This window comes from Zophobas morio, unplaced genomic scaffold (genome assembly GCF_036711695.1).
Source record: "Zophobas morio isolate AGI-343-1 ecotype UQ-CSIRO unplaced genomic scaffold, CSIRO_AGI_Zmor_V1 ptg000044l, whole genome shotgun sequence".
Taxonomy (NCBI): domain Eukaryota; kingdom Metazoa; phylum Arthropoda; class Insecta; order Coleoptera; family Tenebrionidae; genus Zophobas; species Zophobas morio.
The window spans coordinates 3,192,840-3,211,606 of NW_026972149.1; the positions used below are offsets into that span (position 1 = coordinate 3,192,840).

The window sequence follows — 18,767 nt, forward strand, 5'->3', positions numbered from 1 at the left end:
CAATTTTTTGGAGGGAATAAATAAATATGTTTCGATTAAAAATTTATCATTCTTATCATAACTGTAAACCATCTGCAAGATTTCAGAGCGTTCGGTTTTACCGATTCCAAATTAAATTGCATAATGTTGTTTCATTATTTTGATTTTTTTTTTCAAAAATCTGGACGTTTCGGGTAAAATCTCAATTCGGAGTCATAAACTACATGTGTAAGACTGTTATTTGATACAATTTAAAACCCATTTACTATGTACGGTTTTGAAGTGACGTCATCGCATTTGTGTTGGGGCTGATTAGACAAATTTTGGTTATCGTTTTACCATCTACATGATATACCTAGTATACATACAAGATTTGACAACAATCGGTCCAGTACTTTCGGAGATTGTCTAATAAAAATCCGGAACGGCAGACAGACGGACAGACGGACAGACAGATGGAAACGGGAAACCTATTTCTTCGTCTTCTAGGGGTCACGAAAGGTCGAGAAAACGTAAAAGTATAGAGTCGGCCGACGGACTCGATTACAATACTTCCTTTGCTCGGGAAGTAAACAGGAACAACATAAGCCCCGCCCACCCACCCTATCTCAATCCGGATTATTTTTTTTACCCGTCGTAAGTCGAGGCGCGAAGTTTAACTGCAAAATCTTTGTTTTTCTACGAAAAATTGCTATATGAAACATGCTCTTGAGTAATCTATATTAAGTAAAAAAGAAAGCCAAAAGATACATAGTGGAATATTTCATTTTTGAAAAACTCGTCTAAAAATGCTCAAAAAATTCAGGATTATAGATCTGATGATTCCAAAAATATAGCGTGTTTAGGGTCACGGAGTAATATTTTCGAAAAATTCGGTGTGAAATTCGAATTTTTTGGAATTTTTAAAAATTGCGATATTTCAATGGGCGATTCTGGTAAAACGGTTTGAGTCATCGATGAAATGAGGCCGGAAATGACTTCTGCGGCCGGAAATCCACGCCAAAAATGTATTTAGTTAAATTTCTAAAATCGTGATGAATTTTTCATTTGTTGCAAAATCCATATTTCGCTGCAAAATGTATCATTTTAAACATGTTTGAAGTTCTTTTTATGAAAAGATATTTAAATATCTTAAAAAAAGGTTAAATATGTTGTACAATTTTGAACAACACGAATTTTTAAATCACATATACATGAGTACGTAATTCTATTAAAATTAAAGAAGACTTAATAGGCAAAATTGTAAAATGACGTCATCATTTTTTAGGGGGTCACAAACGAAAAAATTTTGATTAACGATTTTCGAAGTTAAATTGTAAATTGTTGTCGGGTAAAAACCCGAAACATGTACAGGTAGATCTTATTTTATACACATAATATTTACTAATGTAAATTTTGGAGAGACCGATTGTTGGTGGAGATGATTAGCCTAATTTTGGTTACCGTTTTACCATTAGGACGATATTCCTAATAAACATATAAAATTTAACAACAATTGGTTCAGGAGTTCCGGAGATTTTCTGTCTAATAAAAATCTGGACAGAGGGCAGACAGACAGACGGACTGACAGACAAACATGACTTGCAAAAACTATTATAATTGATGCTCAAAATTTTGGAGCCAAATGAAAGGTGATAGTTCTCGTTATAAAAATGAGGCTAACACGTTTCGGTACCCATTGGCCCACCATCATGTTTATGACGACAATTCTGGGTTAGGAATTGCTACTAATAATAAACTTCACCGAAATGACGTTTTTATTTCCTGAGGGTAAATAAGCCAAGGAAGTATCGAGTCCATCGACGTTTCATGACCCCTAGAGTGCGAAAAAAGTGGTCTCCTGTTCCGTTTGTCTGTGGTCTGTCCGTCTGTGTCTATTTTTTAGAATCTCCGAAACTACCGGACCAATTGTTGTCAAATTTGGTATATATATTAGAACTATACACCAGTAAATTTGTTTTTAATTTTATAAAATAAGACACTCCTGGACTTGTGCTTATTACACCAACGTACTTGATACAGTTTCAGAAATTAAAATACATAACTTATAAGTTGTAATTTCACAACTATAAATTCACAAAATCAATCGATACGTCGTTGTCACGTGGATATAGCGTGGGATTACAGAACTGGCAATTGGACCTTGGTTTTTCCAACATCTAATATTTTAAGTGTCTCTATGTGCCTTTGTTTCTTTCTCAGTCTCGCATTTATATTTTGTTTAAGGTACAGGTTTATATCCCTCCGAGAATTTTCTCAACAGAGTTATTATTCTACCTTAAAAATGTAAAAAATTCAACTGGTTTGCATAACATATTGATTATCGGCGCCAAATTTAATATAGTGGCCGCCATTTTGAAAATAAGTCAACGAAATTTTGCAACAAATGACTTCTGATTTCACTTTCATAAACTTTGTGACTAATTGTAGTAAATTAAATTTGTTTAGTTTTTGTGAAAAAAATACACAGGTTTTAATTCAAAATGAACAAGTCAAAGATTAGAAAATCTCTAAGACTTTTTTGGAAAAATCCTTATTATGAGTTTTATGTTTCCGTTTAAAAATATACGAGCTGATAGTGGGTCTGACGTCCGCCACGGCCCCAGTATAATTAAACAAGGGATTATTATGACGGACAACTTAATTCATGCTGTGTTAAGTAAAAGAGCTGCGTTATTTCGGAAAGAGGAGACCTAAATCCAGGCGATACACAATCCAGATACCCCTTTTTTCTGAGGATTTTCTCTAGTGACAATTAAGTAGCCATGCAAAACTTTTCGATTTTGGCGCCATATTGGAAGTGATAAATTTACTTAATCGTTGTCGATGGAAGATTTATATATGAAAAGTTTAATTAGCAGAATCTGTTTTGAGTGTAAAATATCTAACAGTAATAATAGTAGTTTATACGTGGCAGTTGAGTTTGCAGAGTTAGCTACCAGGCGAGCTATACGACTCCCAGGGGAAAATGTCATGGGAGCGCATATTTCCCTGTCTGTACGTTGCCGTTCCCTGGACCCCTCACGCCTCCTGGGGCTTTCTGCCTCTCTCACCACCCAAGGTTGGAGAACCGCAATATCGAAAGCCGTTTTATACCAGGTGCAGTTAAAAATAAAAAACGCCTTCGGTCGTCTTATCATTTGTTCCATTGAGATTTTACTACAAATGATACTATAATAGTGTTACGCCGTTCTCAACACTCCTTTTCCGCCTGCACTGACACGCACTAATCAGACCAAAAATTAAAGGTACACGGAACGTCAAACGTCTGGAACCAATTACACTAATTATGTCGTTCCCACTCGCATTGTGTCACAAAGTGGCGAAGTGTCAACTTGTCACGGACGTCAGTCGCTATCATGACAGAGTTTTTAAATACGCAGTCTATACATATAGTTTGTCTTTTTCGTAAATTTTAATGTCACTGTTAATACACGAGTGAGTATAAAATCAGCAAAGTAACCGAATGACACATTATATAGTCGTTAATTGTAGCATGTCATGTTCAGCTGAAATGTGATCTAGACTACAAAAACTAAAACAATGCATGCCAGAATCACAGTTTATTTAATAAAATACGTTTACATGTCAATAAGACGCGATTTCAGATTGTACAAGTAAATATAAATGTGCACAATACGGTGCTGACGAAGCACGTGGCTTGAAAATAGTGTCAGTGTGCGTGAAATAATTTTTACACAAATTTACCTAATTTGGCTGGATTGGCTTGCTTCCTTCTGGACATATCTAAATGCTTTTGATTATTCCAAAAATGTTGCACAAACCAACACATTTATTCACGTTATTAAAAACAGCTTTTAACGTTTCACTATAAAATGTGACGTTTATTATAGTCATGACCCTTTCTGTTAGGCATGTGTGTAAATTGACACGCACTGTATGTACGACGTTAAGTTTGAACGTATTTCTTGGAAGATAACGTGAACGGCATGTGTTGTGCTATGTAGCGTCGCGACGTTAATACAGGAACGGCGTTTAAACTGGACGTAGTCTACTTTGATCACAAAAGCGCGCGCATTTGCATCCCAAGGGAATAACGGCGCGATGTTCCTGTTAGTACCTACTATCCTGGTGAAAACTTAATTGAATGATCACACATGATAACAGTATGCGATCTTTGCTGCTTGAAATGGAAATATCATAAATTAACGACGTGTATCGACGAAGCGTGAATCATAGGCGGCGATGTTTAACTTACTTTTTATAACAACGACGTTAATATAATTTATAAACTATTGATAATTTAGTTTAATAGTATTGCAATACACTATAAGCAACATTTTTAAATTCAGTTTCAATTATCATTTAAAACAAAAACGCACATTTTAAGTGAACACGAAAATTATAAAGTTACAGGTGTTCCGAAAAAAAAAAACATGAAAAAGTTTGGTTTAAATATTCTTGTTCACTTTTATGTTTAAAATAATTGTTACGTTTTTTGGTTTTTCGGTGAACTTTGTCCAACTTGCGTTGACGTTATAGATTAGAAAAATCTGTGTTCACCTCTCCCCCTCCCTCCCTTTCTCTCGCTCCTCCCATCACCCCGCCTCTCCTCCACCTCTTTTTTTTTCTCTTTTCTCTGTCTTTCTTTCTCTGGCTTCTCTCTTCTCTCTCTCTTTAGGTTACGATAACAAACTAAATTTTCAACACCTTATGTAAAGTATAATATCTACATAATGCTTGCAATAAAATATTTTACCATTTGTTTTTGTCTCCACTTTTGCACTGCTCGATATCTCATTAATTATTAAAAATATAAAAAATAGTCGAACACCAAAGTTGTACGGTTTTTTGAAGACTATACTCTCAAATTCTTTTTTACTATACAAAGTGTTCTGTTTTAAGGCGTTACACACAGCTTAATTCGTTTTAATGAAACACTCTATATATTTTTAAATATTTTAATTGATTTCTTCTTAGGCTTTACAACCACAATTTGTTTCTGAAATTTCGATGCGACGTTGCCGTTATTTCAATTTTCTTGAAATTTTTTAGTCACAAAAATCCTTTTACCATTTTTTTATTTATTTATTTATTTTTGTTATGAAAAACAAATCACTTAAAATTAATTCTGCTTAATTAAAACAGTAAATTTTTCAAACTCCGGTGGCTTCTGTAAAGTACACTATGAATGATGAGTATCCATTAATATAATTTGATAATTACTATGCTCTGTTTTCATCAGCTGACGTTTAGAAATTTTAAATTCGTGGTACAAAATTAACAATATAGTGTTTAATTGCTGCAAAGAAGCCTAAAGCTTCGTACTATTCACTAAATTGGAAGATCCGATCGTCTTAGTTCATTTTAACTCGTGCGAAATAAACTCATTTCGAACAGGTTGTGGGAAATGCCATGCATACACGCCTAAAAAATTCAACCAGAAATATAATTTCAAACCCATCTCTGGTATATTTCATAGCATTAAAAAATAATAATAATAAAATAAAACACAGTTATCTGTTGTTTCATTATCAGTGAGAGGCATACAATAACAACTTTACTTAATAGCGATTGACAAGTGTAAATTCATGTCCCACGAGGATAAAAATTTGTAGCATTCGCTTTCGTTTTAGGTTAAGGACTGATTTTACGGTTCGTAACGAGCAACCCGTGCAGTCAAAACAGGTACGATTATATATATTCTTATTTTAATTTTATTATTCATATTAATATCACTGCCAAACTGTCAAAAACAGAAAAAAGTTGTATTGGCAGAACTGTCGTCACCTCGAAATGCAATCACACAGATAAATGAAAAAAATTGATTTTGCGAATTTTATTTTTTATGATAAGTTAAAATAAAGATGTGTGTGGACTATTGGACTACAGATAAAGATGCATATATCGCGTGGGTTCGAATCCCACTGAGACACATAACATTTTTGCTCGCTTTTCACATATCAGTTTTGGTAAGTAAAGTGTAATAGTAAATAATAATAACAATACTATATATTTCCAAAATTTCGGATAAATGGTGTGAGCCATTCTTGATTTGATCGATCTCTAAGTTTTTTCTGAAAAATTTGAATGGTAAAAAATAAAGACGGGCTCATAAACCACAGCTATAGAAACTTATTTATTTTGTAAAATTTACAAAATTTACTTGCCAAATTGTGAGACGACGTCATCAATTTTGGTTAGTGTTTCATCATCTACTCGATATTCCTAAAATGCCTGTAAAATTTCACAATAAGCAGTCCATAGTTTCGGAGATTATCGGTCTTATAAAATTTCCACCAGACTGCAGACGACAGACCTCGACGAAAAAATGCACTCTTAGCTTACGCTCTGTCTGAAGCCGGTCCTGATCATTTATTCAAATCGCCGATACGATTTTAAATAGAATGTTCTCAGCGCCATCTTTCGGTAAAGACTGTAATTACCACCGAGACCTACCTAATATTGAATTTTATATTCATCAATTTAAAACTGACGCTGTCGATTTTTAGACCGATAATAAAAACAAAATGACTTCTGTAAAAGCAAAAACCAACTAAATTTAAAATACGGACTCACGTGTATACACTGTACAGTGATCAATATATAGTTACAGCGACCCATCACAGATGGCAGCATAAACTCATTACAACTCAAACCTGAAAAACAATATTAAACGCACATTTGTGAGTCATGTTTCCGTCACAATTTTTTATGTAGACAAGCAAAACAACAATCTAAAAAATGCGTAATTTTGTATTATTAATTTATAGTTTCTTCACGTACTCTAATAGCTTTTCCGCCAAATTCGAACACTTTGATATGCAATCAGCAGCATTGACGCATAACCAACTATTTATAATATGTAGGTAGTAGATACGCCGAATAAAAATTGTAAGTACATTCTAGAACATCAGTACAGAGAGTATGAAAAGAATTAAAAGGAACTTTCGAATTTTCAGGTCACTGTTAATTCAAACTTTAAAGCTGTTCAACAAAAACTGTGTTCTAGTTGGCTTTAGACTTTTAGTTGAGTTTCACAAGCAATAATTTCTACTGAAACATTTTTTATTTTTTATCCAATATACTTTAATATTTTCCGACACCGAAGATCTTTAGAAACGTTATACAGAGTATACATTATTTGTTATTTACATATCTGTCTAATCACAACAAAACGAATTTTGAAAAAAGATAATCGACAGCTGAAAACACTTGACGCAAAGGTGACTTTGATCACGATCATATTTGCTCGGATACGTGTAAAACATTGTCTGTGTATTCTCAAACGACTATCTTGATCTTGAACAAATAATATATGAGTCACGTTAAAGCTGCTTGTTTTATTCTACCTAATAAAATTAACTTCAATGTTTTATTGATTTAGCGACGAATAGTTTGCCATGGCAAAAAATGCATGTGGCTCGAATCGCAATATGGAACAGTAGACCGATTTAATTAAAATGTTCTACATCAAACGTTACCGTTCAAAAAGCTTTCAGGGTATTTTTATGGTTGCAAATTTAAATTGGGACAGATATGCTATCTTTTTATTGATAAAGGTACTGTTGTATGTGACAACCAAATCAATATAACTGGGTGTCAAACTGTGTCACTACACGACTTAAAACTCTGCGTTTATAAATAATTCTGCATCACTGCCACTGATAGCAAAAATATCTAATAAAACAATGGAATTTTATTTTTCACGATTAAATATGGCGGAAAAACAAAATAGAAATAACTACGAAAATATATTTAAGATAAATATTTATTTGCATTTTTTATTAATTTAATCATTTTTGGTTTTCTGCAACCGCTGGTATTTTCCAATGGCGTCTTGAACTATGGCCGCCGCTGTTGCAAGCTTCTCAGGTGTCATAAAGGCCCGCATCATTGTGTCCTTATCCATGCTTGCGAAGGGTGCAAAGGATATTGTACAAAGTGAAGTGAGGGAGCAAATTGCGGTGACGAAAATTCCTCCAACCACGAAAAGAGCAACGCCGCCGATGAGAAAGAACCCCACTTTCGACAAAAAAGTCAAAATGGCTCCAAGTGGCCTCTGGAACAACAACTATTTAAAGAATTGTATCGTACAAACACATTATTGGTTTCACGGATGACTCGACTATAGTTTTCTTGATTAAAAAGAAAATTCACCTGTATAGCAGCTACAGTGGATACTGGTGGATACGACGTATAGTCTTCATATGACGGATACGAGGGATAAGGGTCGTTTTGTAATCCCACATCTTGGTATGTCCTGTGCGGTACGTACGCGTTTGATGCGTCCTGCGGTTTATATACGGGATGAGGTTCCATGGAAGTCGATGACATTGTCACCACATCAGCGGAAAACACGTCCCAAAACGATAACAAAATTAAAAGAAAGAAAACTTTGTACATTTTGAAACGACTAAACGGACACCGCGTTTGCAAAATTCGGTTTATAACTAAGACCGTTTGGACAGAAGCTGGTCCTTTTATAGATTTTTCCTCGAAGGGTGGTTTGGACACAGACAGTTGCTGTTATCACTAGTACTTCCTCTAAATTTTTACCTGCAAATTGTTTCCTCAATTCGGAAAGGTATTCAGGTACTCAGGTATCGGTGCTAAGATTACAAGGTTCCTAAAGTAGTTAGAACAAATACATGGCAACGTTTTGAAAATTCGTTTCACGTTACGTCGAAATGACGTCAGAATAAACCGATTTTTTGACGTGCAACGTCATCGTAATTCCACGTCAAATGAAAATTAGACGCATGACACTTAACCTTTGAAATCTGTGCATTCAATTAAACATGAGAGGTCACAAAATCTAATAGTTCTGTTTAATCAAAACAAGCCGATTTGATAAGAAATTTTTAAAAACTTGGATTTCCTATAATTCGCCTTGAATTTGATGTTTGTTTTTTAATTTGCACAATAGTGATAACGCTTATTATTGCAAATATAAAAAAATGTATCGACCTTTTTATTACAAATTTAATTAAACTGAAAAATCTATGTTATAGATTTTTTTAATCATACTATCAAGAATAACAATAATATCTACAGACAATTGCTCAACAGATTATTATCTAAAATCTGGTAAAATAATCAGATGCTGTCAAACACTTTTAGCAAATCCGTTATAGAACATTTAAATATTGTTTCCTAGAATTGTTACCCTTGTATACCTGCATTAGTCCGTAATCTGGTTATTTTTTTGCGTTATTTTGTTATGAAATATGTATTTTGTAACACGTAGTAATTACCGACAAATCCAGGTCACTGTTTTTTAATATATAAAAATATTTCACAAATTGGAAGATTTTCCCACGGCGTTGCGACACCATGTTCTAATATGGCTACAAAAATACAACATTGAATAGAAACAAACTCAGTGCGACTAAAGCAATTCATAAAATTAAGACCTTGCCGCTTCCTCTGCATGATTATTTAGCATTTCGGTAGTCCATCGATTATTTTTATTACAGCTACCGCTCCACTTGAGCAGTCAGAAATAATAAACGCTGACTACTAACGATCTCTCTATAACACCCATAATGTTCCACTTTATCAGGGGTTAGGTTTCCATGTTTTTTTAACAAATCAATACAAAAATAATAAATCTTACAGCTTGTCGTGACTTACGCAAGAGGTATCAGTTCACCTAAACAATCAAAATATTTGACAAGCAGTACTTGTAAAATTTAGAAATGATAAAAATTCTTTCGAAGATTATTATTATTAAACTGATAGTACGGGTTCCGGTTTAGCATGAAATAAAAACAGTTTGCGTTTCCACTCCTAAATTTTAAATATACAATTTGATAAAATGATTTACTCCAGAGATTCTTAGTTCGCAAATGTCTTACTACACTTGCTCTATTATACTATAATTAAGTGAACAAGTACATTCCCTTACCTACTACAAGCATCTTTATGAAGACGTATGTAGGTGTACAGAAGTTTTTAATTAAAGCCCCTACAACATATACCAAATTTTCCGCGCTTTCGCCCTACTTTTCATTAGATTTTCTTATATACTCTAAATAAATCTCTACCAGTGGTAAATCCGCGGACACCTGGAGGTAATTCATGCTAATGGATGTATTCCACTTTACAGCTGAACATTACATCAAGTGTACTAATCAATTTTCTTTCTGTTTTTCACAAAAACTCGGCCAGCGTTTTCAATATTGACTTAAATTTTTCCAAGATCAAAGCTGGAAAATGTAACAAAGGTGGTTTTTTGTTTAACAGCAACTCTAATTAATACAGAAACATGAAGCTTGGCACGGCTTTCAGCGAATCTGTTGGAACTTTTTATGTGGGAAGAAATATTCTAATTTTAGTGACGGTATCAGACACTTTTGAATTCCTATCAACAAATGAGCTGCGGTGACACCGACTACATTTGCTGCATCCATATTGAAATATTTAGATTTTTCCCTCCAAATCATGGTGAAGGTGGCGACGAACAAGGTGAATGATTTCATCAAGACGTTGAAACAGTGGCCAACCGGCGTCAAGGTTTTGGGATGGGAGAATTCTGGTGGATGTTACATCGTGATTCCACTTGCTTTTGTAGGACTTTTCCAAATATTTTGAATTACACCATTTGAGAGCACTAAAAATCTAAAAGCAGATTTATAAACAGATTAAATTTTATTTTTAACGATTAAAGTTTGGTTAGATCAGAAAAGTTTGATAAATGAAAACTGTTACCTGACTTGGTTAACAGTGCCATTTTATTGTTTTCAAAGACGAGTTAACGTTTGTTTTTAAAAACAAAGCCTGCTAAACTCGTTACGTACACACTAATAAGAAGTTGTTTTCGAAATAAATTCGTATGTAAAATAAAATTCACTGGAAATCGTTTAATATCATTATGATAACATGAATATGATAACCGAAAACCAATCTGAATATTTACAAACACACTGTTATTGTTACTTGTAAGTAAATTTTTACAAGAACTGCAAAATATCCACGAATTGTTTATAAATTGATGGAAAAAAAAGTGACCTCTCGATATAGTTGTAACACTGAGTCAGAATGTTATTGGTAATTTTATTGTAGTTGGAATAATTGCCAATCTACCTACACCAAATGTAGGCTATCTGGGTGTCATAAACACAGTTCTAACAACACTTTCAAGATAACTTCTCTTTAGACATGTACTGACTGTATTTTTTGAACATTCTGGGAAGTGGCAATTGCTAAAATTAAATTTTCTTGGATTGGATTTATCGAGCATAACGCGATGACCTTCTACACAGGTCACTGCTATAAGAATAAGTGGATTATGGTGATGTTAATAGTCAGAAGTTAGCGCAGAGAGCAAATAGTTCTATATTGTTAAAGTTTTGTGAGTTTCGAGGTAAGTTGTTAGTTTTCATACAACGGTAGAAGAAAATGCACGTCATTTCGTTTATTAAAAAAGTGTACAAAAATTCAACGTCATAATAGAAATAATAACATTATCGTCATCTGATAAGATTTTATTAAGTTGCTCCATTAAGTACATCCAATAATGGTTCATTTTAGCTAAGTTATTTCATTTCTAAATAAACATTTACACGTAATGCTTAAGATAAACACTTTAAATTTATCAGTAGATATTGTAGTCAATGTGATACGTAGAAAATCTCAGTTTTTGTAATTACTCTAACGACACTTGAAAATTTTACTGAGGGCTGGAATTCCAAACTGCCGTATTTTCCCCTAGGAACGATTAACCAACCCACAAACATACAATTACTTAAAAATTGTTTAAGGCCACTGCATGTGTGAGTCAGGCGATTATGATCTTAATAAAATATCACATGCGCTTACAATGAGAAAAAAACTTGTCATTTATATGTTTAATTATTTTACCAGTAGTAACGATTAGCGAAATGTTATATAATAATAAAGCGTTGAAAAAACCCAGCACTGACCCGCGTTATCCGAAAAACTGTTTTTATTTGTTATTTTAGATATGAGCAAGTTCTTCTGCAGTGCAGTGCTTTAAAAATAATAAACCACGAAAAATTATTTTAAGAGATTTATTTTTGTCATTTTTACTAAGGACCACCACGCTCGCTTAACCCATGCACAATTTACACCGAAACCACCCACCATCCCCTAAACCACTAATTCCCAAAAAACAACTAAAAATTAAACAAAATTAGGTAATAGTGTGTCGATAATTGGTTAACTTGATCCTAGATTATCCAACCCATTTTGTGCATTAAGTCTACTTTTTTTCAGAAACGCGCCTGCGCAAGATGTTTACCATTCGCGTTTCGTCGCATCAAAATGTTTATATAGCAACAGCAGTTTTACTACTAGTTTGTTGTCTGAGTTGTTCGGCGGGAACAGTTAGCGTCAAAAGACCTTCACCTTCATCAACAACAAATCAAGCAAAAAAGCAAGCAACAGGACCTACAGTAATGGACCCAGCGTTCGCTAATGCCGGTCAGACGGCTGGACTTGAAATTTGGCGAATCGAGGTAAAAAAATGTGAAGAGTCAATTGTTGTCTGCTTTCAGTGTTTTTTCAAACTTCGCTTATTGATTTTATGATAACACACATTTGTCATACGTGTTTATGTTTACGGTAGTTTCCATAAAGAGAAAATGTGGCCCGCATATGTTTTAAATTAAATGCATTTATTACTCGTTGGATGTCACGCAGGCAGTTTTGTTTCCGAATTATCTTGCTATCCTGCAGTCGTGTCTGATAAAATCGTAGATCAATACTTCTCATGATAAAGCTATTTTTAGGAGGGCGCAACTTTTTTAATTTAAAGTATCAAAAGAATCGCGATTATACTAATTGGTTATTAAGTGTATTCAGATGTTCGATCCCACTAACTCGCTGCGCTTTAACGTAGGTATCATAACATATCATTATTCAAAATACGGATTAGGGCTGTAATTGTCGTCAATTTTAATCAGGTGTTCACATGATCAAAAAAGCTTACATCACATTCCGAGAATTTCGTCAAATATATCAATACCTTATCCAATTCGATTGCAAAATTGAAGTACTTGTACTTATGTCAGACTGTCATAAAACAATCACCTTAATTATTATCGGAGCATGATTTTCTTCAACTATAAAAGTCCCTTCGATAATGACGTTTGCAAAAATAGACTCGCGTTTATTGCTTCCAGGAATAATTGCCAGTGAAATAAAATTGTTTGCAAACATTTCAAAATGTATTTTAAGACACGACGAAGATGAAACTCAGATAAATTCCAATTTAGTCACGTTTTTTTTGGAACGGTTCGGTACTTATTTTTAGTTGTTGGTAATCCTGTTTTCACATAGGGGTTGGATTCAGGATAAAGCATTGATTTTTATTATTGCGTAACGTGTCCTCGAAACCGCGGTAATAAGGTAATTAACGTTATCATTTCCCTCTGATAAAAGTAGGAGACCCACTTATCAGCAGGAATTTGTTGGAACACTGATACTGCATTTAAATTAACTAATTGTGTAAAATGAAAATGAAAAAAATATTGATCGGGAAGTTCCATAAATCAAACACAAACATTCTACAGAATAATTAAAAATAGAAACAGTAGTTTACAACCATAAGGTACCGATCAGTTTAAATATAGTCGAGTCGAATGGAAATAAATTAACTTTCGTAGGATTGCATTTGACGAGTCTTTGTAACCGGTTATTACTTGCTTGCGCTGAAAACCTGTGTTAACACAATCTTTCAACAGGCTGTTTTTTAAGAAAAACTATTGCTATCCTGTAGTTTAAAGTAAACAGATAAATATGTCAGCATTAACCGAACGGTTCCTCGTTATTTTAATGATTTGTGTTAATTTTTACCTAGTAAAAAACAACTTTAAAATTAGATTGTCTTCAAATTTAAGAACAAAAGCGAGTCAAGTCAGCGATGAAGGTGAGATTCGTCGATGAATCATTACAGAAGGCCAAATTACATAACACAACATAACAAAACAGTTTCCTCAAAATTAGCAATTTATGGCGTTTTTTTCGAAAAAAATTATACCATATTCATAATTTCGAAAACTAGTTAAATGCAAATTTAAAACCAATTTAATTTGTTTGTGTAACGTCACAGGTTTTCCCTATTGAATAGTCGTAGTTGAGGTTAAATGTGTACTTCTGTGTATCGAATTGGTCACGTTTATATACCTTTTGTGGTTGCCACTGTTTTGTTACCTATTTATTCCAAAAGTGAAACCGGATTTTACTCGTTGTTCATTCATAAATTTCAATTCCGTTTCATAGTTATAATACAAGGGACACAAGCGACGCCGGAATGTGCAAAAGATGTAACAGGGGCGCATATCAACCTGAAACCGGTCCAACATGAGGGTTAAGTTGAATGTACCCACCTTACAGGTGACCCTGAAAAATGTACTTAAATATGACGTTGCATTCGGCTGTCGGCACTTTATGACGTTGGAGTAACGTGTGCAAATGTCATAAAATAAAAATCGTTCGATACTGTCGTCAGGAATAACCGCGTTTTTTGATTTTTAACATAATAAAATTTAATAACAATGATAAATGCTTAAATAACGTTATTATCGTGGTAATATTTTTAAATTATTCATAAACAAGTCATCCATTTTCTGACCTAAAATTAAAAAATTGGTGCGGAAAATATCGTAAAAAAATTACAGAGTACGATTTTAAATCCACTGATAGAATACATTTATTTTCAAAATTAATTAATTAAAATGGCTAAAATAAGAATCAAAACGAGTTTGTTTGATAAAATTTCGGAATGCAAATGGGAAAGTTGTTCCACCGTCTAATCTGTTCAGATAGTTTATCATTGTGTCCTTGAAGCTTCTCGTTGTAACAAGTGTAACGAATAATGAGTAGGTTACCACATTCAAGCATCGCACTTGTAGTACCTGAACAACTTGAATGTCTCAATTGTGAAAGTCAAAAATTAATCAAGGAAACATTAGTACGAAACATGCAATGACATATAACAGTTCTGGCACATATTTTAATATACACTGTCAAATGATGACAGTCTAACACAGAAGGAGATATAGGCTTATCAGAAATTTGGTTATGGAACAAGGTTTCAAGGCATATATACCTCGATAACAACTATGTTGTTTTTCGTGTGATAAAAAGGGTTCACTTATCAACAGCAGTGTGGAGACGTAGTTTTTGCTTTAAAAAACGAGTTAAACGTTATTATTCGACTTACAATTAGATATATTCGTTAACGTCAATCTGCTATCAACGTTATTGATCTCAAAGTTAAATTATGCTTACAAATGATTCATATAATAAACATCCAGATTTTATCTACTTGACAGTGAGTACTTTGTCAAACCAGTGATCATACTGACAAGTCAGATATTAATTACGGGAGATTTTATGACTCCAAATTTTTGCAGCGAATAATAAGAGACTCAAAATCTCATTAATATCTTGTTATCGTAGAATTATCTACAATGTGGCTCCGTTTCTAATTGAAATAATCATGTTATTTATGGAATTAGTTATATCATGATCATCGGCCATTAATCTGCGATAATTCTCACAACCCAGGTTTTAATCCTGATCTAAAATTAAATAGTTACAATCTCTGGTACAGCTAGAGCGATAGTTTACAATTTCTAATATTAACTCATTGTGTGGTATGTTCTGAGGACAGGTACACGATCTTCTCGGACTAACCCTACTTTGCTATTTTTTTAAGTCATAATTAAACAATGGAGTGTACGTGGATCTATTTTAGGTCTGTTCTTCTTCTTACTGTTTATTAATGATATCGTGACGCAACTGACCGTGACTAGCTTTTGTTTGCGGATGATTTGAAAATATATAAATATGCATCTATAACAATATCAACAGAATTAGTGCCGGGCGTACAGAAAATCCATTACATATCGTTTAACGATGTGCCCCCTCTGAATACCTGTACAGCTATTTATAAACTGTAGTTATTTTAATATTTTTTATTGGAGTGGTCTCTGTACACGAGTAATTTTATATATTCCACACTATGACACCCACTTGTACTGGCTTCTCAAAAGTCAAAGGTTTCCAAACTGTTCGAAAATGCTAGTAACTTGCATCAATATAATATTAATTTAAGTTTTAACTTTTCACCTACATCAAATGCCAAAGCTATTGATCTACTAGATACAATTAAGTCTGACATTATGCTGCTAGCCACTTTTGTGTTTTTTTGAGTATTTTTAACTAGGATTATTTTTTCATGAAAACTCAACTGCCGCAAAAATATACATCTGGATTTTTATTTTAGAATTTATTTTCGATCGTTACCGCAGTTATTTTCGTTATTATTTCTACTGTTTCGATTTACTCTTTGTGTCGCTTTATTGATTTCTTATCTTGTAGTGAACGCTCCCCTAGTTTTGGCTCAATGCCACAATCATGTTTTTTCACACATAATTAGGTCAACTTTGAATTATGACTGTCTTAGTCGCAAACTAACTAAACACTTAAGCTCTAATACTCTATTCAATAATGTATATGCTTATATACATATTTATAGCGTTTAGGGTTTATGACAATCAATGTTAACATAGGTATCTTCTTTTTTTTTAGAACTTCAAACCAGTCAAGTTTCCACAGAACGACTATGGTAAATTTTACAGCGGCGATTCCTACATCATCTTGAACGTGAGTTTCAATTTCGCCTTTTAGATTCTTCCTAACGCGTAATTTTCAGACGAAAGTCAACAAAAGAGGCGAAAAAACCTGGGATATTCACTACTGGCTAGGCAAGGAAACTACTCAAGTAAGCAAAGCATGTTTTTCTTGTCCTCGTTCTTTAACGAACTCTATCGATCCATAGGACGAGTCTGGTTCGGCCGCTATTTTTGCCGTTCAACTCGATGACCATCTTGGTGGAGTCCCATTACAGTATCGCGAAACACAAGAACATGAGTCACAATTATTCCTATCGTATTTCAAAACCGGCATCAGGTACCTTCCTGGCGGCAAATCTTCCGGTTTCACCCACGTCGATCGTAACGCTTTCGAAAAACGACTCTTCCAAGTTAAGGGATCAAGGAACATCCGCGTCAAACAAGTGGATGCTTCGATTTCGTCGATGAACAAAGGTGACTGCTTCATTCTTGATGTGGGTAAAGACATCTACGTGTACGTTGGAACGAAGAGCAAGAGGGTCGAACGTCTTAAGGCCATCTCCGCTGCGAACCAAATCCGAGATCAAGATCATGCCGGAAAATCGAAAGTGCACATCATAGGTAACGATTCTCAAGATTAAGGTTATTTCGACTAAACGTTTGGTTTTTAGATGAGTATAGCCCCGACCATGACTTCGCTGATTTCTTCAGTGCTCTTGGAAGCGGCAGCGCTTCGGCCGTTCCTGATGAGTCAGCGGGAGGAGATGACGCACACTTCGAACAGAGTCAAGAACGCACTGTGGCTTTGTACCGCGTTTCAGACGCCAGCGGCAGCTTAAAGATCGACAAGGTTGCAGAAAAACCTCTGCAGCAATCAGTACTAGACGGTAACGACTGCTTCATCCTCGACACTACCGACTCCAACATTTTCGTCTGGGTCGGCAAAAAATGTACCCAGAAAGAGAAACAAGAGGCTATGGTTAAGGGACAAAACTTCCTCACTAGTCAAAAATATCCGGCTTGGACGCAAGTTCAAAGAATTGTCGAAGGCGCTGAACCGACTGCCTTCACACAGTACTTCCAATCTTGGAGAAGCAGAAACGAACTCCATACGCGCCTTATCAGGTCTCCCAGCACCGAGAAATACAACTCCTTTGAACCACGTTTGTTCCATGCCGAAATCAAGGCGCGAGGTGCCGTATTCGATGTTGAAGAAATCATCGACTTTGAACAGAAAGACCTTAATGAAGACGACGTCATGCTGCTGGATATTGGCAAAGAGCTCTTTGTTTGGATCGGGAATGGGGCCAGCGTTAAGGAAAAGGCCAAGGCGAACGACCTTGCTAAGGTATGTCGTGGTACCAATTTTACGGTTGCGGTTTCATTACGTTGTTACAGATGCACTTGAAGAAATACAACCGAGAGGACACACCCATCACTTCTATGGCCCAAGGTCATGAACCGGAAAGTTTTACATCTTTATTCTCTGAGTGGAATCCTGAGTTCTGGGAGACACTCGAGTCCTACGATGATATCAAGGCCAAAATTGAAGAGGAAAATAACGCCCTTAACCTTTAATTACTTAGCACACACTGCCTTTTAAACGGAAGGGTCACAAACGTTGTGTAAACAAGCAGGTCAGCGTAAAAGTTTTTGTGGAATGGCAGTAGTTGTTTGGCGACCCTTGTGAGCTTTGTAACAATTCTATTTGTATACCAAAAATTTATGAAAATATAATTAACTGTTGTTACTTCGAGTCTTTCAATTCTAGAATATAAAAACGTACTCGGATATCATGCGATTTTCCACTACCTATGGCTAGTATCATGTTTCCAAGTGTGCGCATGCGTCTTGTCCCGATACGCGCCAAATTTAAAGCATGATTTTTTACCAACCAATTCAGAGACACTTATCTCTGCCACTTAGCCAACATTTGCTCATAATTAATGTAATAAAACTATAATACCTGTGTGTTTAACTGTTTATTCATAGTCGCTATAAAATTAATAAGATATTGTAATGATATCACTTTTAGGAACAATTTTATGGTGTAGATCGATTATAATAAACAAATGCATAATAATAAAAAAACAAGTCCAACTTGAACACAACATACCCACGATTAACATTCCCAAATATAAAAATATGTCTATCGATATACAACTTCTATAGAATCGAAGAAGGTGAAACACAAGAGTGAAGATAGAACTTGGAAGGTGC

The 18,767-nt window shown here is 34.5% G+C and overlaps 2 protein-coding genes across 5 annotated transcripts; one reads left to right on the top strand and one right to left on the bottom strand.

The window, feature by feature from the left end:
- Positions 1–7,693: 7,693 nt before the first annotated feature.
- Positions 7,694–11,072, bottom strand: LOC135141688 (uncharacterized). Of its 4 annotated transcripts, none has more exons than XM_064072999.1 (4): positions 10,654–10,766; positions 9,851–10,563; positions 8,101–8,499; positions 7,694–8,002 (listed from the first exon to the last, which is right to left on the bottom strand). In XM_064072999.1, the coding sequence occupies exons 3-4, from the start codon at positions 8,344–8,346 to the stop codon at positions 7,733–7,735; spliced, it is 516 nt and encodes a 171-aa protein (XP_063929069.1). In that variant the 5' UTR covers positions 8,347–8,499; positions 9,851–10,563; positions 10,654–10,766; the 3' UTR covers positions 7,694–7,732. The 4 variants fall into 4 exon arrangements, with proteins under 4 accessions (XP_063929069.1, XP_063929066.1, XP_063929068.1 ...); XM_064072996.1 differs by having other exon boundaries at positions 7,694–8,014; XM_064072998.1 differs by lacking the exons at positions 9,851–10,563; positions 10,654–10,766 and adding an exon at positions 11,033–11,072 and having other exon boundaries at positions 7,694–8,014.
- A 127-nt stretch (positions 11,073–11,199) lies between these two features.
- On the top strand, positions 11,200–18,297 carry LOC135141686 (actin depolymerising venom protein gelsolin 1-like). The gene is made up of 7 exons (XM_064072992.1): positions 11,200–11,308; positions 12,181–12,422; positions 16,504–16,578; positions 16,628–16,696; positions 16,754–17,168; positions 17,219–17,895; positions 17,946–18,297. The coding sequence occupies exons 2-7, from the start codon at positions 12,198–12,200 to the stop codon at positions 18,123–18,125; spliced, it is 1,641 nt and encodes a 546-aa protein (XP_063929062.1). The 5' UTR covers positions 11,200–11,308; positions 12,181–12,197; the 3' UTR covers positions 18,126–18,297.
- The last annotated feature ends 470 nt before the right edge of the window (positions 18,298–18,767 follow it).